This window comes from Podarcis erhardii (genome assembly GCF_964252035.2).
Source record: "Podarcis erhardii genome assembly, chromosome: 6".
Lineage (NCBI taxonomy): Eukaryota > Metazoa > Chordata > Lepidosauria > Squamata > Lacertidae > Podarcis > Podarcis erhardii.
In genome coordinates, this window is record NC_138510.1 from 26,840,182 (window position 1) to 26,867,344 (window position 27,163).

Consider the following 27,163-nt stretch of genomic DNA (forward strand, 5'->3'; position numbering starts at 1 on the left):
AGCATGTCACATAAATAGTGGACATAGGAATGTAAAACCTTGGCTAGGAGCAGCGGAGTGGTGGATCTTACCCAAATCTGTGATGCTTGTGATGGCGAGGGCAAAAGGCGGAGATACAGTTTTTCACAAGTTTTGTGCTGCACCAGCTCCAGGCTGGTAGAGCTGAGGGACCCAAGGACTGGATCTCCCCGTGAATCCACAAAGCTTTGGATCCCAAGGTCCTAGTGTCCTGGCCCAACACATCTTGTTCCATGGCTTTTTGCTGGTTGGTAGCAGCAGTAGTTTCCTGTGCACTGCGGCAGACCTTGCAACATCTGTCTTGGTGGAACCCCAAGAGGGGCCATGTGACATTGTAACCTACCCATCTAGCTACCAACATCAGAGACACAGGTTGTAGAGATCTAATAAATCCGCCTCATCCCCTCATTGACAGGTTTTCTTCAAAAGACTTACTTTGTTTCATCAAGAAGTCAGCTTTGCCTTCTGCTTGTCCCGCCCCCCCCCCATACTCTTCTCTTCTGTTGTCATACACCATTGTCTTGTTTATGATTTTATTATAAAATTTGAACTTACTTCAACTGTGTAACTGTTCCTTATATTGAATGTGCAGGAAAAAAATATGGAATCCTATTAACCAGAAGTGAGAAAACTGACCTGTGGAAAATAAGGGGCAATGTTGTGCTAGGGTTTTATCATGCTTCCTTTGTGCGGACTGCATTTTATGTACTTATTCTGCTGTTCTGTGTGGTTTATGGTATGCAGGGAAGGGGCACTTAACCTTAACTATGCAGTAGTGTTGCATGGTACATGCAAATCAGGTGGCCAAATCAAATTTCTATGCAGGTTCACCCTAAGAATACCTCTCGTATCTACAAGTAAAGGAAGGACTAACATAATGCAATATGTGTATATCTGCATAAATTCAGGCCTCCAGTTGATGCTCTTCGGCCTTCACAGCATTTTGATGTACAGAAACTAGCACCTGAAGGGAAAGGCTCTAGCTCTTTGACATAACATAGGTTTTGCCTGCAGAAAGTCCCAGGCTTAATTTTTGGCATCTCTAGGTTGGGTTGGAAATGTCCTCGGTCTAAAATCTTGGAGAGCTCTGGCAGTCAGTGTAGATAATACTGAATTAGATGGATTAAATATAAGGCAGCTTGCCCTCTTTACAGATGCTGTAAAGAGTGCTGAAGCAGAGCCTAGTTGAAAAAAGTTGGCAATCAGAAATAGAAGATTTACAGAAATGAATATGAACTAATGGTGACTTGTGGCTTCCATATTTTCTTTGTGTATGTGTGTGTGTGTGGACACACACTATATTTTAGTGATAGCCTTTTTAGGGTTTTATAAGTTTCTGTTTAATGCTTCATTGCTCTTTGTGATGTCTTTAGTTTATCTCTTCATATTTTTCCTTATAAGCCATTATCTTATTTTCTAAAGCTATTATTTTCTTCTCCACTTCAGAAATTTTACTTCCTAATTTATTTTAACTCTCTCCTAAGAACAGAAGTGCTTACCGAGAAGTTCTGCCATCTGTTTAATGGCAAATCTGTCCTAAATTTCTTTAACTATTGCTATATATGTCTTTCTTCCCTTCTTAAACTTATAATGCATCTTTATCTTTTTATCCATTAATTCTATATGTTTTAATTTCAAAATGAATTACTTGATAGTCATTCAGATTAAAGTTAATTTCTTACATGTAAATTTCAATTTAATTCCTTAAATTCAAAACAAGTTAATCAGCTTTTCCCATAATTACTTCAAAACAAATTAACCAGCTTCTACCATAATTATATTCTTCTCCTATCAATTAATTTAACTTACTGTATTTTGCTAATTAATCCACTTGTTTGGCTTCCATCCTTATTATTTCCTCTAAATTAACTCACTTCACTTAAATGCATTTACTTATGTTAATCAATATACCCCACAAGCAACAACCAATTCAGCTTGTAAGTGAAAGAAAGCTATTAACACTTAATATATCGCTGCTTCAGCCATTCTTTATCTATTATAAATATGGGTAATAACTGATTGAAAGAATCTAGTTGATTAGCCCCATGCCTTATAATTGATTAATCAGTTGGTTTATGACTAATTGCAATTTAATTATAGCTAAATTGCTTCAGACTATTTCATGGGAAGGGGTTCATAAATGAAATGAAATAAATAATAAAAATGTCATTATTACAATTAATTTAATATAAATAAATTTGTGTATCATCAAAACTTAATGACTGGTATGTACTAAGGAAAACTAAGGATTTCTCCTTGCGCAACAGTTATGCCTACCACTGATGGTTTGCAGCATCATGGCATTGCGGTATCGCACCACCATCACAGTCTTTTGACCGGTGGGAAAATAGGTTGAATCTGGCCGAGGTACAATTCGCCAATAGTAGCAGGGCAGTAGGTGGGCACACACTCTTGGGGTGGGCCTGACTGAGAGCTTCAAGGACTTCACTCAGGTACTCTCCCAGGGTATTTAAAGATAATGCCAGCAGCATGCTGAACACTTGGGGTTCATTGGATCTCCCACCCTCTCTCCCTATTGTAAGGCTGTCTCCTACTTATTCCAGGGGTAGGATAAGTTTAATGACCTTGCTATGGGTTATGATGGGCCGGGAAGGAATTTGCCCTTTGAGTCAATTATATACCCAGGGGTTTTTCCTTCCTCATAACCACCGTCTCAACTTTGGTGGATAAGGCGTTGGGTTAAGCCTTAGAGTTGGTTGGAGGGGAGGTTGCAAGCATAAATGGGGCATAAATCTTAGCCTTGTGAACATAACTGGTCTTCTTGAGCCTTCCTTGAATAGTAAGTACAGTGGTACCTCAGGTTAAGTACTTAATTCGTTCCGGAGGTCCGTTCTTAACCTGAAGCACCACTTTAGCTAATGGGGCCTCCTGCTTCTGTTGCACCGCCGGAGCATGATTTCTGTTCTCATCCTGAAGCAAAGTTCTTAACCCAAGGTACTATTTCTGGGTAAGCGGAGTATGTAACCTGAAGCGTATGTAACCTGAAGCATAATGGTACCACCACCATATATATATTCCCCCATGAACTCCAAGGTTTCTCAAAGCTTATTTCCTCCAGCTGCTCATAAGCCCCACTAACAAGATGCTAATATGAGTGATTACTCAAAAAGTCTCTCTTTTACCACCAAGTTCTGCACACAAGTGGAGAAAAGTCCTGAATGTTCAATGTATGAATATTATAAAAATAAATGAATGAATAATGGAATGGCATGCTTGGAAACAAACTACTGTGATGTTGTTGTTGTTGTTTGTAATGTTCCACAACCCACTTCATAAATTCCTGTATATACAAATAATGTGTGCCCTCTTAAGTTGCTCAATTTCTTTCTTATTTTCTTTTTGCTATGAATCAGCTATATAGTTTGAGTAGGCCAAGGCCATTTGTCAAAATGGCAGGTGAAGACACGTCTTACAGAAATATTAAGCCCTTTTCCACCACCTGCCTAGCTACCGAAGTACACAACAACACTGAACTTTCCCTTAACATTTGTTAGAAGGTTGTTTTCATTTTTTGGGGTTTTTTTTTTTGTTCAAGCAAAAGTTTCTTTCAGTTTAGTCCAAGACTTTCCTTCCCTCCCACATATGTTCTCATCAGTGTTTGTAGGTTAGCTTTGGAGTATTGGTTGTTGTTGCAAACTAGACAACACAATTCAGAAGAAATGGTTGGCAAGATTGATACCTACTCCCTTTTTAACAGTTTTCAGAAAGGCACAGCTTTCTATGAGAAGATGCTTTTACAACTCACATTTTTTGTATGGCTAATGTTCTGCTGTTTAAAAAAAAGCAGGAGAATAAAATCTTTGCAAAGATGAAGTTCTGTGCATGTGAATAAAATGACTCATTGACTAGATATAATTAGTTTTGCTTATGTAGTCATGCACCATCCCTTTCGATTTGGCATTTTTTCAGTTCTTTTCTTTCAAAGCCGCAGTGAAATCCATGTCAAAAGTTCACCTACTTTTGCAAATTTGATCAAACAATAACTGAGGTTGGTTTTGCATTTCTCCATCCTCAAGCTCTCACTTCAAGTACTGCTTTTACCAATACTGGCTGTGAGATGGCTCTGACATGTCTTGATTTCTCTTCCCCTGAAAAGCACAAACAAAGTGAAGCATTCAGTTCTAATATATTTGAGATCCGTAATAAGCTTCACAATTAGAGCAACACATCTTCCATCTAATTCACTTAATTTACACTGGGAAATGAGATACAATTCCACTAATCCAATGCTATTTTCCACTTTATCAAAGAATGAAAGCATCCTCTGAAGCTGTGTTGGGATTCAGAGTAAATCTAACAGGGCGGAAAGGGAGGGGAACAATGATAGATTCATGAAATAGAATGGCTTGTTATTTCCCTCTTTTCCACATCCTCTGTCTTTACACTTTAAGCTTGTTACTCATTTACAGCAGTGTAAAATTCCATTTTGTAAATGAGTTTCAACCAAAGTAAAAAGGGGACAATAGAGTTGGGAAGCACTGACCTAATAGGGTAAGGGAAGATACTATAATTCTACTGGAGGGCAGGTGGTTAGAGTTCTCTTTTCCATACTCTCCAAATCTCAAGGGAAGTTGAGTCGCAAAAATTATTAGTAAGTAGCCTGTAGGCAGAAGGCCATCTCTCTCTCGGCTCTGTAGACTGGATGAATCAAGGAAAGAAATCAAGACAGACCCAAGGTGAGGAAAGGAGGATAGATTGGACATTGATAGATCAGTTGAGAAACTGACTACAGATTCATATAAACTTTACCTTCATAAATGAAGAATCTGGGATACTGAGCACCAGGGTGGTCACATAACATTTAGAAAGTGCCCACAGTACCAAGATAAGGATATAGTGATTGTATATATTTGCAAGACTAAGCTAGATCCCCTTCCCATTCATACACATTTTATCAAGACTCCAATTTCCCACATCATGGTTTGAAATGAATTGCTGAAACCTGGCGAAACTTTAGCTGACTTTCGTCAACTTTGGCTCATACAATGTGTTATTTCAAGCAAACATTGCCACCAATGCTGAGCTTGAAATAAGATGTCTTGGAGCCCTGTGCAGAGGTTTATAGTGATGCAGTCCTCTAGTGAAAGTCGTAATAAAAATATGTGAGTCTTTTTCATCTCTAAAATAAAATAAAAGATTTGAAGGTTCAAGAAGATAGCCAGTAACAGACACATCATGTTTACAGTACGTGCTATAGAGATGTCATGTAAGAATTCCCAGCATAAATACTCCAATTCAGAGAATTCTGGCTGCTGATTATTAAAGTGTTAAAAAGAGGAAGACGGGGGAAGGCGAGAAAGCCCTTGGACAATAACTTAAAGTGAATGCTGAGGGGAGACTATGAAACGTTAACAGCAGGTAATAGTCATAAAACCATGTTAGTAAAGCAATACGTGAAACAGTGCTGGCATCCTCCACCCCTTGGAACAAAGAACCAAGAGCCTCTAAATGTTCCCATTCTTTTCTGGAAAAAAGCTCCGTTAACATTTCAAATCCAAATGGAAGAAGTCCATCATGTGTTACAGCAGCTTTTAGCTTGTTATTTGCCCTGCAGCTATTGAGAAGGTGCCTATACAAACTTGGTTGGGTAATGTTTACTCTGCTCTCAGTGTAGAAAGCTTTCGACTGCAGGCCTCTTCAGATGTTAAAGAGTCAAGAAAACATGTGAAGCAGGGCAGGGCAGATGAGTATGCGATCTGCATCACTTGTTGCCATTCCCGACACACTCTCTTAGGGCTGTTCAGGGGAGCGAAGGGTGGAAACTTGCGGGTGTTGTGAACATGTCACCATTGATGTTGCCCCTGGTGGTTGGAGACTGTCTACCTGTCCTTAGAAAAAATGAGAGCACCCCATTTTTGGATAAAAGTGTCCCATTTTGACTACAAACGGGATGCCTCCCCCCCATATTTGAGCTCAGCTGGCCCAAAATGGCAATTGCGTTGCTGTTGGTGCAGCTGATGAGGAGCCCAGCCTGATGCAAGCAACATTAGAGAGAAGGGGGAAGGAGTGACCTCCTCTCCCTCCCTCACCCACTTCTTTCCTTTCCTCTCGCTGGTGCTCCTCCTCAGCTGCTGCCCACCATTCTAGCATGGTGTGGGTCCACCGCTGCTTGGCCCTCTCCATCACCCCAGCCTGACCTCTCCTACCTCCTCCTCCATGCTTGAGTCTCTTCCGACACCAGCATGGGCGAAATGCTGGAGCTGAGGCTCAAGTTGCCTTTGGAAGCCTGCCTGCCTACATGAGTCGAGGGGAAGAGAGGAGCCAGGAGGGTGGGGGGTAAAGAGTGGGTGGGAAGCTGAATGCAGGGAACCTGTTATGTACTGAAGTTCTCACCCTGGGCCAAGCAGGGGGATACTGTAGATAGTTTTCACTCAGGTCCACATATGCAAACAAGGAATTGAAAGTGACGTTCAGTGATTGGATAGTTACAGAAAGTTGTTAATGTTGCCTTGTAGTTGAGCTCTATACAGTGGTGCCCCACAAGACGAACACCTCACAAGACGGAAAACCCGCTAGACGAAAGGGTTTTCCGTTTTGGAGGCGCTTCGCAAAACGAATTTCCCTATGGGCTTGCTTCGCAAGACGAAAATGTCTTGCGAGTTCCTGCGGGTTTTTTCCCCTCCCCCCCCTTTTCCTAAGCCGCTAAGTCGCTTATCAGCTGATCCGCTGATAAGCCACTTAACAGCTGATCGCTAAAAGCCGCTAAACCGCTAATAGCACTAATCCACTAAGCTGTCAATGGGCTTGCTCCGCAAGACGAAAAAACCGCTATACGAAGAGCCTCACGGAACGGATTAATTTCGTCTTGTGAGGCACCACTGTATAAGGAGGTTGGCTGAACCCTTCAGCCCAGTTCTGTTCTGGGCCTGTGAATAAACAAGAGCTGTTTGAAGAATCGCTGTGTCATCTGATATGTTCACCTACAACTTTTCAGAACCCTCCTCAACAATGGGGAGAGGATTTGGTCTCATGAGAGTGTGTGTGCCACGCAATCCCCACCCCCAGGCTGTCCTTTAGTTTGCCCGACCTGTCCCGTGTTTTGCCTGACCAAAGGTTGCAACCCTATTGAAGGCAGTTTGATTAATTAAATTATAGAGCATAGGCCATGCAAGCTGGATTTCGAAGGGGCAGAGGAACCAGAGACCTGGATGCGCTGGATTATGGAGAAAGCTAGAGAGTTCCAGAAAGACATCTACTTCTGCTTCATTGACTATGCAAAAGCCTTTGACTGTGTCGACCACAGCAAACTATGGCAAGTTCTTAAAGAAATGGGAGTGCCTGATCACCTCATCTGTCTCCTGAGAAATCTCTATGTGGGACAAGAAGCTACAGTTAGAACTGGATATGGAACAACTGATTGGTTCAAAATTGGGAAAGGAGTACGGCAAGGCTGTATATTGTCTCCCTGCTTATTTAACTTATATGCAGAATTCATCATGCGAAAGGCTGGGCTGGATGAATCCCAAGATGGAATTAAGATCGCCGGAAGAAATATCAACAACCTCAGATATGCAGATGACACAACCTTGATGGCAGAAAGTGAGAAGGAATTAAAGAACCTTTTAATGAGGGTAAAAGAGGAGAGCGCAAAATATGGTCTGAAGCTCAACATCAAAAAAACCAAGATCATGGCCACTGGGTCCCATCACCTCCTGGCAAATAGAAGGGGAAGAAATGGAGGCAGTGAGAGATTTTACTTTCTTGGGCTCCATGATCACTGCAGATGGTGATAGCAGTCACGAAATTAAAAGACGCCTGCTCCTTGGGAGAAAGGCGATGGCAAACCTAGACAGCATCCTAAAAAGCAGAGACATCACCTTACCAACAAAGGTCCGTATAGTTAAAGCCATGGTTTTCCCAGATGTGATGTATGGAAGTGAGAGCTGGACCATCAAGAAGGCTGATCGCCGAAGAATTGATGCTTTTGAATTATGGTGCTGGAGGAGACTCTTGAGAGTCCCATGGACTGCAAGAAGATCAAACCTATCGATTCTTAAGGAAATCAGCCCTGAGTGCTCACTGGAAGGACAGATTGTGAAGCCGAGGCTCCAGTACTTTGGCCACCTCATGAGAAGAGAAGACTCCCTGGAAAAGACCCTGATGTTGGGAAAGATGGAGGGCACAAGGAGAAGGGGATGACAGAGGACGAGATGGTTGGACGGTGTTCTCGAAGCTACAAACATGAGTCTGACCAAACTGTGGGAGGCAGTGGAAGACAGGAGGGCCTGGCGTGCTCTGGTCCATGGGGTCACGAAGAGTTGGACACGACTAAACGACTAAACAACAACAGGCCATGGGTAGGCAAACTAAGGCGCGGGGGATGGATCTAGCCCAATCGCCTTCTAAATCCAGCCCATGGACAGTCCGGGAATTAGTGCATTTTTACATGAGTAGAATGTGTCTTTTTATTTAAAATGCATCTCTGGGTTATTTGTGGGGCATAGGAATTCATTCATTTTTCTTCTTCAAAATATAGTTCAGCCCACCACAAGGTCTGAGGGACAGTGGACCGACCCCCTGCTGAAAATGTTTGCTGACCCCTGGCATAGGTCATAGGGGATGGAACAGTAGGATCCTGCACACATCCACTTGCCTCTGAGTAATCCACCTGATTTAGAATACAAAAGCAGAGTTGCTGGCTAAATTTCCAGAGCCAGCTTTGGAGAAGATGTTTAGGGACTCATTAACTTCTGCCTCGAAGGAGAGGAGAACAGTTTTACACGTCCCAGATCGTTCCTCCCCACCCCCCACCCGGGTAGATTGAATTCTCATTTATTTCAGTGAAATTTAAATGCATCCTTGTACTGCACTCAGTGTAAAGATTAAAGAGCACTTTCCATATATATAATGAAAGAGAGAGAACAAATATCTTTAAAGTTTTAAATATTACCAGTTGCAGTTTTAAAGACTTCCTATAGAGTTTGACCAAGCAACTATCAAAGAGTTGGGGCTTTAACCATGCCTGCGAAATATAAAGAAGGATTAATTGTAATGATGAAATTGTTAGCAGCTTGTAAATGACAGGCTTAGTTCTCCTAGAGATGAAAGATCTGTGCTCTCTATCATATTACAGCAAGTAGCTTCTAATCCTGAATCAGAGGAATCACTTTGCATAGTTTCTATAGCTGATAAGACAAAAATATAATTCAGAGCGAATGCTAATTATACACAGCTAAATTTGGTGTAAAAGAAGAATTGCCTGTGTGGGTGTTGCCAGTGCAACAATATCACAACTGTAGGAGCAAGCAAGGGACTGAGGGGCTGAGATTGCAGATAAAGTAAAGTTAGAAATTCTTCCATGGGTTTTGTGCAGCATGACCACAGCATTATGCCAGTGTTGTGGTGGGGTGTAACCATCTCAGCAGAAGGATGCCAAATTTAAAAATGTGGAATCATGCCTTTGAAGGGATCTATGTCAGAAAAGAGGAAGCCGCTGTTGTCTTGGCAAATTGTTTTCAGAATATATTAATCCCACCTGTGCTGGAACATAAGGGCTTTTTGTCGCAATAAAGTTTTGCAATATGGGGGGGGGAGTGATAAACCACATGGGTTGTTGGCAGGAGAGGAAGGATTCTGGTGAAATATATGAGCTGGGTTTGTTTCTATCTGTGTGCAGGAGAGAGGAAGAGGGAGAGAGAGAGAATGTTTACTCATAATTGTTCAGCATTTTCAGCTTGTTTTAAGTACAGTGGTACTTCGGGTTACATACGCTTCAGGTTACATACGCTTCAGGTTACACACTCCACTAAGCCAGAAATAGTGCTTCAGGTTAAGAACTTTGCTTCAGGATAAGAACAGAAATTGTGCTCCGGCAGCACAGCGGCAGCAAGAGGCCCCATTAGCTAAAGTGGTGCTTCAGGTTAAGAACAGTTTCAGGTTAAGTATGGACCTCCGGAACGAATTAAGTACTTAACCCAAGGTATATACCCTGCAATGCTACTTCCACGGTGACATGTGCTATTGTTTCATTTGGGTAGAATTAAGTGTCACACACTTCCAGCCATTCTATCTGTGCAAACATTCAAGCTTGCCAGGCAGAATAATACATCCCCTCACCATTTGCAGTTCTAGGGGTTCTTCTCAGCCCCCTGAACCAATTTCAGGAGGTGGGGGAAAGAAAAGGAGGATAAGCTCCGTTGTGCAAGCAGAAGTCCTTGTGCAGGTCTTCCCTTGATGGGGTTGGTGAGGTGAATGCCATCCATAGTTTTCACACAGCCAGGGATATTTGTGTGCTCACATAGATTTTTGATCCAGCCTCTATACTCTCATTTAGCATTACAAGCTCTGGTTCATGTACCCTCACGTTAAAGTTTCCAGCCAGCATAGCAATACATTTTGTCACCCTTACATATTTACTTGGCATGGAATTTTTTATTTCACATTTTAGTGGGGTGTTTTTAATAGGCTCTCACTGGTTATAGTGTGAAAAAGGCCTATCCAGGTTCCAGCAAGAGTCTATTTAGTCTCAGACTAAATATTATTTCGTCATAATTATGAGGACTGGATGGTCAGACTTTCTTGAAGAGCTAATATTGTACCATTTGAAACAATGAAGAATTTTGTTAGCACCATAAAAACTATTTAATTGATTATACCATAAGACCTCATGGACTACTGTCCACTTGCTCAGATGCATGAAACTTTACCCTCTGTAGGTATAATGCATGCAGATGTAGAGAGGGGAAATTGTAAACAGTGGAGTGAAAATAGCAAAGACATGCAAAACGTAAAGCCTGTAAACTTTAAAGAAGCATTTGAAGTTTAAATGTATGTAAAAATATTTATTTTATTACTTAGATTCATATCCTTCCATTCATCACCTTTGCGATTCCAGAGTGGGGAAACAGAAAATTGAATATTTTAACAAAATTAAAACAAACAATTTACAATAAAACACAATATAATGCCCACAGCAATGATCCTACCCTGACAATTTGTTGCAGCAACATCTGACAAAATATCTCAGCAAGTTCCCACTAAAATCCTTGGAGAATAAAAATGTTTTGAATTGGTATCACAAGGTGACCAAAGATAACTCCAATCATAATTCATATGATTCATCCACACACACACACACACACACACACACACCCATAACCTGTGTTCTAGCACAGAAAAAAAGCCCAAGAAGGAAACAGATATTTTACTGGTTTCTGAATATTGCCACTTCTGAAGCCAAATCTGTGTCCATTTATTCTTTTGCATAGACAGTAGGAAAGTATGTAATAATGACACCCATCATGCTGGAAGACAAGAATGTGAATGAGCCCCACATGCTATGATGTCTTGCGATATTGATGCCAAGATGGAGATGGACACAAAGTTGGCCTTTGGGTCTGGTTCATGTGTGTGCTTATGTGGCATGTGGTAATGATGAGTAAATCTGTTATGCTAGTGGGCTGTCTGTAAACAAATAGAGACTTATCATCCAGGGACTGTGGGGGGGGGGGGAATAGCATCGCCCAGAATGTGCAGCAGTGGTTTTAGCTGCAAGATGTAAGTAAGAAGTGGTGTGCTCTAACTTTCTCTTCTAGGTTTCTCCTGTAGCAAATTATCACTAAATATCTGGTGGTTTTTTTGGTTGAATCACCACTCCCCACCCATTGAGCGAGCCAGCGGTTTTTGGAAACATATTGATTTCTCCCTTACCCCTGTTGAATGGTTTAAATAACCACCACATGAATGTTCGGTACATCTTTATTATAAAACCTTAATATCCATAATTACCGCCAGAATGATGTTGTCTGCAAATTTGTCCATAGGTGCAACTATAGTTGTCTCTTTCTGTGATACATAACTTGGATAAGAAATAAATTAGGGTACTGGTGGTCTATATGTTGAGATTGGAGTCCACCTATGGTGATAGTACCAAAGCTTAAAACTATGGAGTGACAAGCTTGTTCATTTGGGTAGTAGACAGAAAACCCTCATTCATGTCCTGAGCTGCGCCTGTGCAGATTTGCTGCTACACAACTGTATTATAACGTTTCATCAGGCCACGTAATTGCTTCTCATGTTACTCAGTGGGAAGAGGCCTATAAAATATATTGTTAGAGAGGTGCACTTAGCATTTGAGGTGCCCATGGAGTTTCCATCATGATTGATAGTATAATTGAGACTCTAGTCTTCTATTCAGAGCTCTTGCTTTCCCACTGTCTTGCTTGATACCAATCAGCATTTCCTTATGAGAATTTGTCCCTTGGCCACATTTTGCTCTGTTCTCTGAGCTGTTGCCCCTAGTTTTAATCACATCTTGCAGTTTCTGCCACTAGCAGGATTTATGGGTGTGTGGAGATATTGTTAATTTAAAGCAATAAAGATTTGTAGGCTTTTGTATGGAGGAGAGGCACCTGCTGGAATAATGCTTCCCTCTAAGGCTTCATTTGGCATTTTCAGTGTGACACCCATTGTTGATTGGGCTGGTATCAGAATAGAATGTATCATAGAGGCTAATTTTCAGAAGCAGTTTTACCTAATCTTTCTTCAGTTCTCTATAGATCTAATGATGTGCATTAATCAGTAATTCCTAAGATTACTTAGTTTCTCTTGAAATATATATCTGGCTGCTATTCTGCCATGGCTGACTATAAAAGGAAATTGCATATTCCTGCTAAGCAGCCAAATCATTCCATTATTGACATGAATCCAAATGTTTATACAGGGATTTGTCTACTTGACTAGTCATCATGTTCTAGCATCCCTGTTTCCATGTCTTGTTATTGTTTCTAAGTGATGGATTAGCCATTATGTTGAAATGACCTACTAAGTAGGGCTAAGACAAATGCACATTTTTTATTTTTATTTTTTTGTATTGTGAACTAGATCAAGCATGCAAGTGTGTATATCCTATCATAAAGCAGGGGGAATTCTCCACAATCTTAGTTGAAAGTAACCCCTATTTAAATAATTTCCTTTCTTCTTTTAGGATATAAGATATGTCATTTGAGGCCAGAAATTCTTGTTTGAGTTCTCCGCACAACACTATGAAATACAATATCATCATTGGAGACAAGAACAGTGGTTATATGCAGCTGCTACAGGTCCTCCACCCTGAGGCTGGCATTGCAGATAGTGGGCAGAAACAGCAAAACATAGTATGGGATCATTTGGCAGTGGATCTTAGGTATACCATCCATCTGCATTGCAGGGAGCAACTGAGCAAGGGAGAAGATCCATGACACCACACCACTAGCATGTTCATGCTCCTATGAAGACAGCAACATTCAAGAGGCATGCAAGGCTAGTACAAGAGGGATGTCTTTCTCTTGCTCTCACGCTTCCACCCCACCCCATGTTACAAGAAGTAGAAGCAGCTTAGGCAGCCAACCATGGATGATTTGGGGTGGGGAAAACATGGGTCCCTACCACAGAGTTCTCCTGTAATTTCATGGGCTTGATTTTGCTTCCATCAAAAGAGAAATAAGAGTTACAGCTTTTTTAAAATTCCTCAATAGTAAATGGGAGAGAACAAAGCCATGTTTTTCTTGAAGTGGACTTAGTCCTCAAATGAAGTTTGGCAGCTTCCAAAGTGCTTTGGACCAAGACGAAATGTTTTCTTAAGTGGTAGTCAGTATCTACTGAAATTAGTCAGGAAGAACTTTTTGACATTAAGAGCTGTTAGACAATGGAACGGGCTCCCTTGGGAGGTGGTGGGCTCTCCTTCCTTGGAGGTTTTTAAGCAGAGGTTGGATGGCCAACAGTCATGGATGCTTTATATGAGATTCCTGTATTGCAGGAGAGTGGATCACATGACCCTCGGGGTCCCTTCCAACTCTACGATTCTATGGTCTTGTGGTTGGAAACATCCCTATCAGTAATGAGAAGGTCCTATTTTCGTGCATACAGCTGTTTTATTTCTTCATTGAAAAGCTGGCTATATCTATAAAAAAGCTTTAAGTGCAATTTATGCATACACTTTACATATGTTTTCCCTATGAGTATCGGGAAACGGGGGTATGGGGTACCCAGCCATCTGCAAAGATTGTGCATATGTCTGTTTTATCACTTGTACTTACATTGGGAAATTACTGGTGGAAGTTGATTCTCAGTGTCTATAAAATGCACATAGTAGAATACATTTGCATATTCTTTACACATGAGATTACGTGTGTGAGGTTCATCTGCTTTCCACTTTACTAATGTAGGGTAAAAAATATCATTTATGCAATGCCCCCTTAGATGGATGATTCAGCAGCTAAAATACAGGATCTAGATTGAACCTTGAATTTCATCCTTTCCAAATTGGTGCCCCACTTTGAAATTACTGAGGGTAGACTTGGAACTGCAGTGTGCTTTGCCTTGCCAGCGCTTGGCTAGTTTGTTTTGCTCCGTCTTTTGTTGTGCTTTACTCATTTGCAGTGATAGTGCTGCAGCTGTCTCTCAACGAAGCGAAATGGAAAGCAAAACAAACATTTTAGCAGGTTCCTTAGCATGTCCTCCTTGCATTTTGGAGGGGATAGATTGCTAGAAAACCCATTTCATTGAACAGGTGGTAGGTCTATCATCCATCCAAGAACAATGCAATAGATTCAGCTACCAGCCTGGCTTTCTTCCAAAGTTTTATAAATTAGAGGCCTTTCAGAGGGGCATTTTTATTATGGTGACCTGGCTAACTCAGTTTTAATCCCTGTAGTAAATAACATTGCTTAAAATACATTTAGAATTAATTATTGAGGAGGACAATTAAGGATAATTAAGATAGCATTTTCAGAACAAGAGCAGGCAGTTCATCTGTATACTGTGCAAGATAAAGGCCACCAGCAAGTGGACCTGTTGCAGTTTTTTGAGATTATAGCTTTATTTTAATATATTATGTGATAAAATGCAAGTGTAAATGCTTAATTACGATTCAGTTAATGTCAGTGTTAACTCCATAATTGACTTCAGTGGCACTGAAAATTAGCTCTAGCAAATCAGTTAAATAGAAGATTTCATTACTTACTGAAATGCATGGCACTTTAAGAAATTACAAGCATATTGCTATTTAAAGTGAGTAAGTCAGTTATTAGGTAGACTTGCTACCTATAGATTCTTCTGTGTTAGTGAAACCAGGCCAGTTTCTATTGGTACATCATCAAAATTTGATTTTTTTTTTTTTTAATGTGAATGTTACCTGTGAGAACTTCTGTACCTCTGAATATTTTTGCACCTTGTTTGTTTTTTTAACATAATATGTGTACCACTCAATTGTAATTAAAAGCCCTCTAAACGGTTTACAAAAATATAAAACGAAACATGAAAATTCTTGATTAAAAATCAGTTAAAATCAGGTATTTAAAAGCATTCAAAAGATTACTAAAACAAACAGCTGCTGAGATATGAGCAAAGTCTCTCTGCCGGTACCCTCTTTTTGTCTTAGGCAGTTCCGTTCCTTGCTACCTGCCTCAGCTGCTTCCTCTTCCCTCTCCTTGCTCAAAAGAGTAGGTGAGTTGTACGTCAAGCCCCTCCCCCTATTTATTGAGTAATAAAACATATGGACACCAGTATTTGGGGTTAATGGGATAATTAAGGCCACAACTTTATTGGTTACAGAATGTGAGTGGTATTGGCTTAGGCATTGTAATTGAACCGACCATATCTGACTCCTGCCCGCCATGCAGGTAGTCTAGTAAGGGTCAACCACCAGTAAGGCGAGCCCTGTTGATGTACATCAAGTGAGGGCTCCCCCAGGGTCCCTGTTGGGGTCGTGGCATGGCCCTAGCCCATACTCAGGCTTCAAACGAGATCCACACCCCCAAATCCCTTTAACGGAATACCTTTAAAGAGGAGGGGCAGGTGGGCGGCTGCTTAAATGGCCCAAGCCATGCCCCCGGTTTACTGGATTGGTCGACCATGGAGCCGGGGGCTCCCTGTGACGCTGGTGGCATTGCCACGTCTCCCCCCATGCATGGGGAGAGTGCGTGGCCTGCCTGCAACACCGCCGCCCAGGGAGGGAGAGCGACTCTAGCAGCTGTCATTTTCACCAACCACCGCTTCCTCTTTGCCACCACTGGACACGATGGAAAGATATGTGATGGCCATGTTAAATTTTACGTGCTAATAAACAATGACTTTCTTTCATTCTCAATGGATGCATGCACTTAAAAAAAAGGAATACTTTAGATAAAAATATCATTTTGGGAGTGGGAGGGAAAGGAGGTAATGGTGGCAAGAGAGAAAAGAACCAACTTTCCTTCACTAGCAGTTGACAGGAGAGAAAAATATATACACTGTAAATGGCCAAACTGTTTCTTCTTCACCCCCCTCATTGGTCGGCAACTTTCTGGTTACTCATTTGGAAGTATAGAACTCTCATTATCATTATTCATGGCTCAATTAGCCATATTCATTATCTCTGTGTGTAGGTCTAGGTTTGTATAACCTCATGTAAACAGCACTCTTTTTCTGATCTAATTATCTGACATATATATATATATTACTTAGCATGCTTGTTTTAGTCTTGCTCTCTAGAGGTTCTTAGCTTGCCATTGTCAGCTTCTCTCCTGCCCCCAACTCCACACACTGAACTTGATCGTGGTTTTGGGCGTCAAATATAAGTAAGCATAAATGATTCAAAGAGATTTGCCTGATCTCAGGCTTGACAGTAGATAATACATATCAGCTCTGTGTCTGTGTATAGGAAGACTTTGTCTCTATTCTATCCAGGATATTTATTTATATTTATATTATTTATTTATTACTTTTCTATACTACCCTTCACCCAACGATCACAGGGCAGTTTACAACATAAAAACACAAAAAATGCATAACATAGTAACAAACAAAACAATAAGACACACACCCCAACACACAGCGTTTAAAAGGCCATATATTATTTCATTAGCTAAAGGCATGAGAGAAGAGGAATGTTTTTCCCTGGCACCTAAAGATATGTAATGAAGGCTCCAGGTGAGCTTCCCTGGGGAAAGCATTCCACAAAGGGGAGCCATTGCATAAAAGGTCTGTTCTCATGCTGCCACCCTCCAGACTCTCTGGCATACAAAGAAGGGCCCCTGATGATGATCTCAGAGTCTGGGTTGGTTCATATAGTGAGAGGTGGTCCTTGAGGATATTGGATCTTACAGGGGCCATTGCAACTTACAAGGCACATTTGAAATCCCATCTGACATAGTGACGGGCATTTTCGGTGTTAGCATGGGATAGATGTGAAGAGGCATGTTATATGAAGATGCTGACTCCCTCATATCGGATTAGCCACAGAAAACAGAGCCAGTGTGTTGTAGTGGTTAGAGAGCTGGTTGTTGGACTTCTATTCTTCTCACTGTGCAGATATGTAGGATTGGTTCATCCCATGTCTGTGTTATGCATTCCAGCACCGACTGTTGGAATCACAGGAGCGGATGTTTACTGTACTCTGTTTCCGTTTGGTTTTGCTTTCACTTCTGACTTCTGTCTGAAGAAGACCAGAGAGAAGAGACATGTTTTCTTTTGTTCTGCCTTACGGTTAATAAAGTAGCTTTAGTGCTTACAACCTCAGCCTAGCTCTGACTGCGTTTATCTCTGCTGGACTCTGAATATGTGCTCAGTGTCTCCAAGACATGAGTCCTTATAAATCGCCGGGGAAGGTGATTCGGAACTCCCTAGAGCTACACGCTGATGGGAGAGACAGGCTGGAATCTTTCCTATTGTATGCCTGGGGGTCGTCCTTCCCCCAGCTGACCCGACACTGGCTCCGGGCCTAGGGAAACAGATTCAAATCCCTACTTGGCCGTGTAGCTCACTGGGTGACCTTGGGCTGGTCATCTTCTCTCAGGCTAATGTGGCCCACAGGGTTGTTCAATAAAATAAAGTGTTTGCGCAAAATCTACTCATCCAGTATTTTGAGTCACTGAGACCCAATTGCACCTGCGAATGTCTGCAAGCAACCAATGCCTTAGTAAATGGACTTAATGGCAACTCTCAGTCAAGGATTTTTGGATATCCATTCTCAGGGCCAGTCCACCTATTAGGCATGGTAAGGTGGCTGCTTCAGCATGGCAGGCTCCCAGAGGCACTGCAGCCCTCCGTCTGCTGGACACTCATGACCCACCGCTGGGTGTAAAAGTAGGGGGTGCCTCCAGGGGAAGGAGGTGGTATTGAGGGGTGGGGTTGTCTCTGTCAGCAAAACATTCCATCCATTCTTCTCTGTTCACAGAAAGATCTTAGCGAAATGTGTTGTTGAGGGTTGCCCTCAACATTTCTGGGGCCTCCTTCAAAAGAATAAGTGAAGTCCTCAGATTTAATGGTTGGCTTCAATACCAAGCTATCATATGAGAGGCAAGCTTACACCTGTCTACAGCCTGTGAGATATGCTGACCAACATTCAGTCACAAGCCTTCATTCTAATATGAAAATTTTGCAGCTGATGAACAGTTGTTGTTGTTGTTTAGTCATTTAGTCATGTCTGACTCTTCGTGACCACATGGACCAGAGCACGCCAGGCACTCCTGTCTTCCACTGCCTCCCACAGCTTGGTCAAACTCATGCTGGTAGCTTCGAGAACACTGTCCAACCATCTCATCCTCTGTTGTCCCCTTCTCCTTGTGCCCTTCATCTTTCCCAACATCAGGGTCTTTTCCAGGGAGTCTTCTCTTCTCACGAGGTGGCCAAAGTATTGGAGCCTCAGCTTCAGGATCTGTCCTTCCAGTGAGCACTCAGGGCTGATTTCCTTAAGAATGGATAGGTTTGATCTTTCCTTAAGAATGGATAGGTTTGATACAAAGAGTGCTGTCCAATGGGGCAGGATATACCATGCAACACAGCATAAATTCTCTATGCATTTATTGATGAAGACATATATGTGGTGGGAAAACTGAAACTAGCCTAGCAACTCAAAACCTAAGCCAGACAGTTGTTGAGAAACTGTCAATACATTTATAATGTTCTGAATGGAATATTACAAATTGATAACATCTTTTCCAGTGTCCCACTGGCCAGAGTGTTCACGCAGAACAACCTGACTCTGGCTCATGCATTCAGAAAAACAAACAAACAAACAAACAAACAAACCAAAAACCCCGGAGTTCTTTGTCCACAAACCCAAAGTGTCAACAGCAACTTTTTAAATAAGTGATGCATTGAGACTTTCCAGGACTGAGTAAGAAACAAAATCAAAACAAACTAGTAAAGAAAACTTCCAGAGAAAATGAAAAGAATGTCTTAATAATGTCCATTTCATTTAATGTTTTCAGTCCCACAAACTACAGACAATACTTTGAAGGTTCACAAAGTGTAAATGGATTGCCAATAAAATAGTAATAATAAAAATGATCAGGGCAGCGACTGTAGATGTTATATTGATTTTATCAAAGGGTGCTGAAGAGACGTGCTTTTATTAACTTGCTCTCTATTTTCCCACAAAAGTAATAGTATCTGATTCATATCTCCTAATGCTGTAATAGAGATCTTTCTTACGGAATCCATAAGCATTTTGAAGGCTTAGCTAAGTGCCCTTGAATATGAAGTTGCAAAACTTTTCTTGTTCTTGATTCACATGGAGTGAACATGATGCATTAACAGTGGTGACATTGTTGGCAACTACTCTGTTGTAGACTGAAGAGTACCTTTTCCATGATGCTGTTTCATACGGACTCTTTCCTCCACCTTCTATTTTAAGAACACTTTTAAGGACAAATGCGAACCCATGTGGGGCTGGCAAGGTACTTGGATATGCTTCAGAGGACCTGATCATCTGTAAGGCTGATTCAGCTGACAGGCACAAGAGATGTGGCTTTTTCCGTGATGGGACCCCCCCTAAAAAACCCTTCTTTATAAAGAAACAGGGTTCATCTGAACTCTTTCTTCAAAATAAAGCAGTGTTGATTGTTTCGTTAGCACGTGGAATTTGGCTGCCCATTTTAATGTTGGTGTCATGGATATTACCTAATCTCTCTGTATAACCTTTGTGTGTTGTCTACTGCTCCCATTGCATTGCATAATGACAACCTATCTACTCCCCACCACCAAGAGCCTATCACCCACAAATATCTCCATTCTTCTTGCTTGTAGAACCTCCCACACCTATTGCACCTCCAGAACTTCTAGCAGTTGGAGCCACCTATCTATGGATCAAGCCAAATGCCAACTCCATCATTGGAGATGGACCTATCATCCTGAAAGAGGTGGAGTACCGTACGACCAATGGGAACTGGGCTGAAACCCACATTGTTGATTCACCCAATTACAAGTTATGGCATCTAGACCCCGATGTGGAGTATGAGATCAGAGTGCTTCTTACCAGACCTGGAGAAGGAGGAACTGGACCTCCTGGACCTCCGCTCACAACAAGAACAAAATGTGCAGGTAAGTCATATTGATTTTAAGACTCTGTGAGTGTCATACAAACAGGGGCATGTTATGGTAAAGGCTGATTTTCTGTTGACCAAATAATCAGATGTAGTATATGGCCCAAGTAAGTTCCTCCACTCCTATTGTATTTCCCCTGCCTGCTGCATATTTCCCGTCCCCTCATTTTTTTAAAAAAAGAGGATATGTATTTCATTTTATTTGCTTATGACCTTATGCCCTTCCCTATCCCATAAGTTCAGGTTGTTTTATAATCAGTGTTCTTTTTCTAAAAAAAAATGTTTAGGGGTACTCTCATTTTCCTACTTGTATTGAAATACTACCAGTCAATGAGACCAAATTTAGATTCACAAAAAATTATGGGTATGCGTACCCCTGCTTCCCCCCGAAAAAAGCGCTGTTTATAATATATTGAAAAGTTTAAAATATATGAATCATGGTACAATATAAATGACTCTGCTTTGTAATCACATTGGTGTATTCCATTTTGATTTGCACACACACACAGTCACTCACATAATGAGAGAAGGAACACATGGCAATATAAGTGATGTGGGTTGCTCTTTTCTTATATATCCTTCAAAAAAGAATCGGGAGTCATTGGGCCTCAAGACTGAAGTAAGTCAGAGAACAGGGGTTTTGACCAGAGTTTTTCATTGTATTTCCACTTCGTGGAGGGCTCTTTCAAGAGTCTCCTTATTGTGATGGGACTTATGTAAGAAGAGTCGGTCCAGGTCATGTATGATAAACTGCATAATACAACACTGTTAAATCAGCTTGTCCTCTGGCGTATCAATATTCTGTTTCTGAATTTATGGTTTCTGTGTGGAAAACTGATAGTGGGACTTCAACATTGTACTCTAATGGACACATTCACCTTACTGCATAGGGTTTATGGGCAGTTATATGGATGAATATGAAGGACAAAACAATGGTGCTTCTGCTACCTTTTCATTGTTATGTCAGTAGTACTAGTAGCATGAGAATTTGAAGAGTTGCGGTGTAACACCAAGCACTGTAAGTGGGCCCTTGCAGGGGGGAGGGGCAGCTATGTACACTTGTCCTGGGCCTCAGAGGGCAAAGCCAGTTGGAGCAGCATGTGGGGCTTCCAGGGTTCTGTTGGACTTAGGCTGTCATGCCAAGAACACCCCATGCCTCCCAGTCAACCAGGGACTCCCGACCCTGGGCCTCAGACAAGCTCTACATGGGCCTGACTATAAGCATACATTCAGAATATCCAAACTGTCCTGGTTTGCATGTCAGACTATGGTTTACTGGAGCCACACAAACTTGCAGGCTACTTGAGAGATGCTGGTAGCCACTCTGCTCATCCCTGGCCTTCTTTGCTCTCACAGTAAGCTAAACTAAATGAAACTAAAGCCAAGGTTTGGTTTGGTTCAGTATACCATCTGAACCAGACTCATGGTTAATCACTCTCCTCCCTAACCACATGGGGCAGCCAAGAATAAACCTTTTTTTTTTTTTTTTTTTTGGAGAAGACAGTGAGAAGTGATTCACACTGTTTTTGAGTAGGCTATCATCTCTATAGTGGCACTCCATAAAAGAATGATGGAGACAGTAACAGCCAGAGCTCTGTGAAGCAGGTGAATTTTTAAAAATGTGTTTAAATAATCATTTGCAAAATAAAAAGGGTGGGGGAGGTGAAAAGCTTCCTTTCCCCAATGCAAACCCACTTCTCATATTGCTGGATGAATTTTAGGCTTTGAAAGGGCACCCAAAGGGGCACCCTCAACAGGCAATGGATGGCTGGATGGGCTGATTGAATTGAATGTGGCCACTTCTGCCCTCATCTCAAACTCTATGAAAACTTTGAGCCAGATCTTGCTTCATTGGTGGTCTTGGAATATAGCTCAGGTCTTTCCTCTTAGCACCCAGGTGTGGGTTCTTGTTGTTGTTTTGCTTTTGTTTCAATGTATTACAGGCAGTAATCAGCAGGTGGCTTTCAGAAGCTAGAGAGGAAGGACAGGTTTTCTATCGTTGTTGCTGGTGGTGTGAGAGGCGCAAAAAAAAAAAAAAAAGAAAAGTGAAAAAATAGTAATGGGATAAGGGGTTGCTTGTGCGTAAGCGCTAAAATGCTCCCAGTTTTGTAGTCAGTTTTTAAACTCTCCCTAACCGCACAGCCATAAGTGCGTGGCTGCCTTAATCACTGGCAGAATCCATCAGTGGGCGTTTCCTGAATTTCTTCCAACATAAAAGTTCCTTGACAGAAAGTCTCCTCCTTGATTCCCTGCGTGACAGCTTTCTGCGCAGAGTGGGCGTTCCAAGGGGAGGTCCTGAGCTCTCACCACTGGTCTCGCTTGAAGCATCTCTGAGCCTAACCTCCGACGCTGTCTCCTCCTCCCCTCCTTCTTCAGCGGAAACTCTCCCTCTCCCCCTGCTGGTTCCTTCCTCAGCATCTGAGGGTCTCCCAGCATCCGAGAGCCTCTCCACCCCCCTGAGCTCCGATGGCAGTTCCCTGACAAAAATAAACTATCATCCCAACAGGCTCGTTATCTGAGAACATGCCAGTCTCATCTTCTGTAAATCCTCCCAACGATGAAGTCACTGTCAAATCCTACAGCCTGAAGCCAAATTTTGTGTTGTAAAAGATTGTTTCAAATGACTCCAGTGGAAAACAGAGTGATTCTGAAAAGTCAAAGCTGCTAGAGATGGGAGGCTGGTTGCTTTATGAAACAGGATACTTGCGGCTGAGACTTGGTTGCCAGTCACAGCTCACAGTTTCTAATGTGAGACTTCACTATTCACAAGAGCTGACAGTTAAATGACAGGATGTGCATGCCCTACGAAGTAATCTGATATGATACTCTGCATCTGCTGGGCTTCGTGCACCTTCCATTTTAGTGTCGAATCTCCCCTGCCCCCAGAAGTATTTAATGCTGCCCTAAGTTGGGCCATAAAAAGGAGAATTTCCAGCATTTATCTGGTTCTCATAGAGAAGAAAACCCATGGTTCAACATTTGTTTTACTGTAAAGGAAACATTTATAAGAATATTGAATTACAGAAAAACTACAAGAATTTCAAATTTCACACTTATTCAAATCTCAGGGTTTTCTAGAGGAAACCCAAATTTGCCCACTCACACCTGTTACATCCCGTTCTTAATAAGATAAATTACCGTATTTTTTGCTCTATAAGACTCACTTTTTCCCTCCTAAAAAGTAAGGGAAAATGTGTGTGCATCTTATGGAGTGAATGCAGGCTGCGCAGCTATCCCAGAAGCCAGAACAGCAAGAGGGATTGCTGCTTTCCCTGTGCAGTGATCCCTCTTGCTGTTCTGGCTTCTGAGATTCAGAATTTTTTTTCTTGCTTTCCTCCTCCAAAAACTAGGTGCGTCTTGTGGTCTGGTGCATCTTATAGAGCGAAAAATACGGTAATAAAGGTTTTACTGTTGTAACAATTGTTTTCTCAAAATTTATCTTCTGTATCATGAAAATAAATAAAAACAGTATTATTATTATTATTAATAATAATAATAATAATAGTTTTTATGTTGTCACCAACAACATTTGGATGTAGCCCACCTTTGCACAGGCTAACTAGCATTGGTACAGTTAAATATTAAATTGGGTAGTGGAAAACAGTCACGTAGACAGTAATAGATAATTGACATTTGCTCACTTGCCACCTGTCTTTTCTTGTTGAATAAAAAAATCACCATCACAGAGATTTCACTTAGGTAGTGTCACGCTCCATTATTTGCTTTTTGATGAGAATGAGAATTGAGACGGAAGTTCGCCAGTTTCAGATCATGAGCCTCCCCTATGTCAATACAATTGATTAAATATTCTTGGCTCTGAAGACAGAATAGCATGATAAATACCATTCCCTATGTATGTCTTCAGCAGTTACTATCATTATCATTATTGTCAGGGAACTGCCATCAACTGCCATCGGAAAGGCAGGAGGTGGAGGGGCTCTCAGAAGTCAGGAGAGACTCAGCAGCGGAGGAAGGCACCAGCAGGGGGAGAATGGGAGATCAGAGAGAGAGGGAGGCGAAGGAATGGCTCAGGGAGTCTTCTAGCGATAACAGCGGAGAAGTCTCAGGACCTCCCATAGGTACACCCAGTCCTCGCTGGAAACTGTCGCGTCGTGAATCCAGATGACGCGTTTCCGTCAAGGAGCTTTTATGCTGGAGTAAATTCCGTAAACGCCCACTGTCGGATTCTGCCAGCGATTGACGGAGCCATGCTTAAGGGCTCCGCTAAAGACAGAGCTTTGCTAAACTGAGCAAACTCTGAGGGACTAAGCTTTTACGCACAAGCAGCTCATCATCCCATCACAATTATATATATATAATTTTATCCCACTTTCCCCCCTAATTTCAGCTGTTACAATAAAAAACAGAACAGCAGCCACCCTTTCGTTAAAAGCAGTCAATTCCCAAAAGCCTGTTAGAAGAAGAAAGTCTTCACCTGACAGCAGAAAGACAGCAAAGAGGGAGCCAATCTAACATATTTAGGGAGAGAGTTAAGCTTAGGAGCAGCCACCGAGAAGGCCCTGTCCCACATCCCTACCAAGTATACCTGTGAGGGTGGCCTCTCTACCTGACCCTTGGGTCTCACTTCAGATGACACCCTCTCTCCTCAGGCCATAGCCCTCACTCATCCTGCTTTGTAACCCAAATATTTTTGCTTGGCTGGAATATGTCAATGAACCATGATAGTGCTCCTTATTTGCACAGCAGCAGGACGAGAGAGGTGTGTGACTGTGTGTAGACACTAGTCTACTGTAGAAAAGTAAAATTTACATTTGATTTTCCACCGGCTGTTGCTTCTGCCTCTGCTCAACACTGGCATGTGGTCCTCAGAAGGTGGCCTAGAAAGAAATGTGGCTATTAGGTTGAAAAGGATTCCCTACCCTTGAAGTAAATGCTGACAGAGATGGCTTCAGCCATGCCTGATATATTCATTTTCCTAGAATTCTGGTACTCTGGAGAAATGAGGGTGTTGGGTATGGCTGGACTCTGGAACCACCTTCTCTGGTGCTTCCATGAACTGTACACCCAATCCCCACACCATGAAATAAATGAAAGTGGTGGTTACTGACCTACAGTACTACATACATTGCCACCCCAAACATCTGCCACTGCTTCTGAGGGTCATTTGAGGACCCCCAGGACTTGCAGAATCCCAGACCTAGGCCCCACAGCCCATGGGCAATGGCAGTACAGGGTGTAGAATTATTTTGCTGCATTTTATAAAATGAAGTGAGCCAAAATGCTCTCATACTGAAATCTTATCTTTTAAAAAAGGATCACAGATATATAGATCCACAATCCTCCTAGCCTAATATAATCTACCAGGCTTTTCCATGGATTAATAACTCGCTATCCCAAACTTGCTTTATGTCTGCTGTTACAATATATCAATGTGCTTTATGCATCTTTCTCTTTCCCTCTCTATTCTGAGCATGGCTCTGTTGAAGTCATATTTATGGGCCCCCAAGGTGTCTGCAGAAACAAGAGTGCACTATATTGATGATACAATTAATACAATATCATTATCTTTTTCTAAGACGGCAGGTGGGCAGCATCACAGTATATTAGTGAAATATTATCTGATTTTGAGATAAAATTCCCTGAGACTGAGGGGAAAGCATCATAGATGAAAATTTCATTTTTTTTTCAAATGCCTAATGCTCCAATCAATACGACCAGGGACTGCAGCATTTTGTGGCATTTTTTTGCCGGTTTGTCATAAGATTTTGTTCTCCAAAATAGGATTGTGTTTAGTAGAAGGAGGCAGCTGTTTTCAATGCATCCTCTTTTTCTTATCTATTAGCTCCAAGTGGAGCACAGTACCTGGGAAGGCTTGTTTTTTTTTCTGCTTCAGTGGTAAATTTGGAAAGTGACTTGATTATTATTTTAATAAATGCTCAGAAAGACAGGCTGTAACATGCCTATTCTTGCTGCTCATATTATCTCTCTAGCTTGAAACCTTTAAAACAAAAGATGTTGCTATTATGGTACAATGAAATTGAAGCAATTTGCTGGTGCAATATTTCCATAACATTTTTAGTCTGATAAGAACGGAACAAGAAATGTGAACTTTACTTATCATCATCATCACAATAATCTTAAGATGTAAACTCCTTGAATTAGCCTAGTCTCTTCTTCCATGTACAGTGGTGCCCCGCAAGACGAACGCCTCGCAAGACGGAAAACCCGCTAGACGAAAGGGTTTTCTGTTTTGGAGGCGCTTCGCAAGACGAATTTCCCTATGGGCTTGCTTCGCAAGACGACAGCCCATAGGGAAATCTCCGGGACAGTGGGGAAGCGCAGCTCGTCTTCCCCGCTGTCCTCGGACCTCCTCCGAAGCCTGGCGGCGGGGCGGGGACACCTCCTCCCGCCGCCGGGCTTCGGAAGGATGCCCCGATGCCGGGCGGCGAGGCGGGAACGCCTCCCCCCGCCGCCCGGCATCGGAACGATGTCCCGAAGCCGAGCGGCGGGGCGGGAACGCCTCCCCCCGCCGCCCGGCTTCGGGGCGGGAAAGCCTCCCCCCGCCGCCCGGCTTCGGGGCGGGAACGCCTCCCCCCGCCGCCCGGCTTCGGGGCATCGTCCCGATGCCGGGCGGCGGGGCGAGAAAGCCTCCCCCCGCCGCCTGGCATCGAAACGATGTCCCGAAGCCGGGCGGCGGGGCCGCGAAGCCTGAGGAGCGCTCCCGCTGCTTGCGGAGAGGTCCGCGAAGCCTGTCCTGGACCTCTTCTGAAGGCAGGCGGGAGGCAGGCAAAAGTCTTTGCAAAAGTCTTCAGACTTCAGAAGCAAAAGTCTTCAGACTTTTGCCTGAAGGCAGGCAAAAGTCTTTGTCCCCCCTGCTTGCC

The 27,163-nt window shown here is 42.3% G+C and overlaps 1 protein-coding gene across 17 annotated transcripts in view; it reads left to right on the forward strand.

Moving 5' to 3' along the window:
• Positions 1-27,163, forward strand: part of PTPRT (protein tyrosine phosphatase receptor type T) — a 621,336-nt gene that overhangs the window by 318,986 nt on the left and 275,187 nt on the right. For all 17 annotated transcript variants that reach the window (XM_081867470.1, XM_081867484.1, XM_081867480.1 and 14 more), the window contains exon 7: positions 20,026-20,319. In XM_081867470.1, coding sequence (XP_081723596.1) covers positions 20,026-20,319 — 294 coding nt within the window. The remainder of the gene's footprint in view (positions 1-20,025; positions 20,320-27,163) is intronic.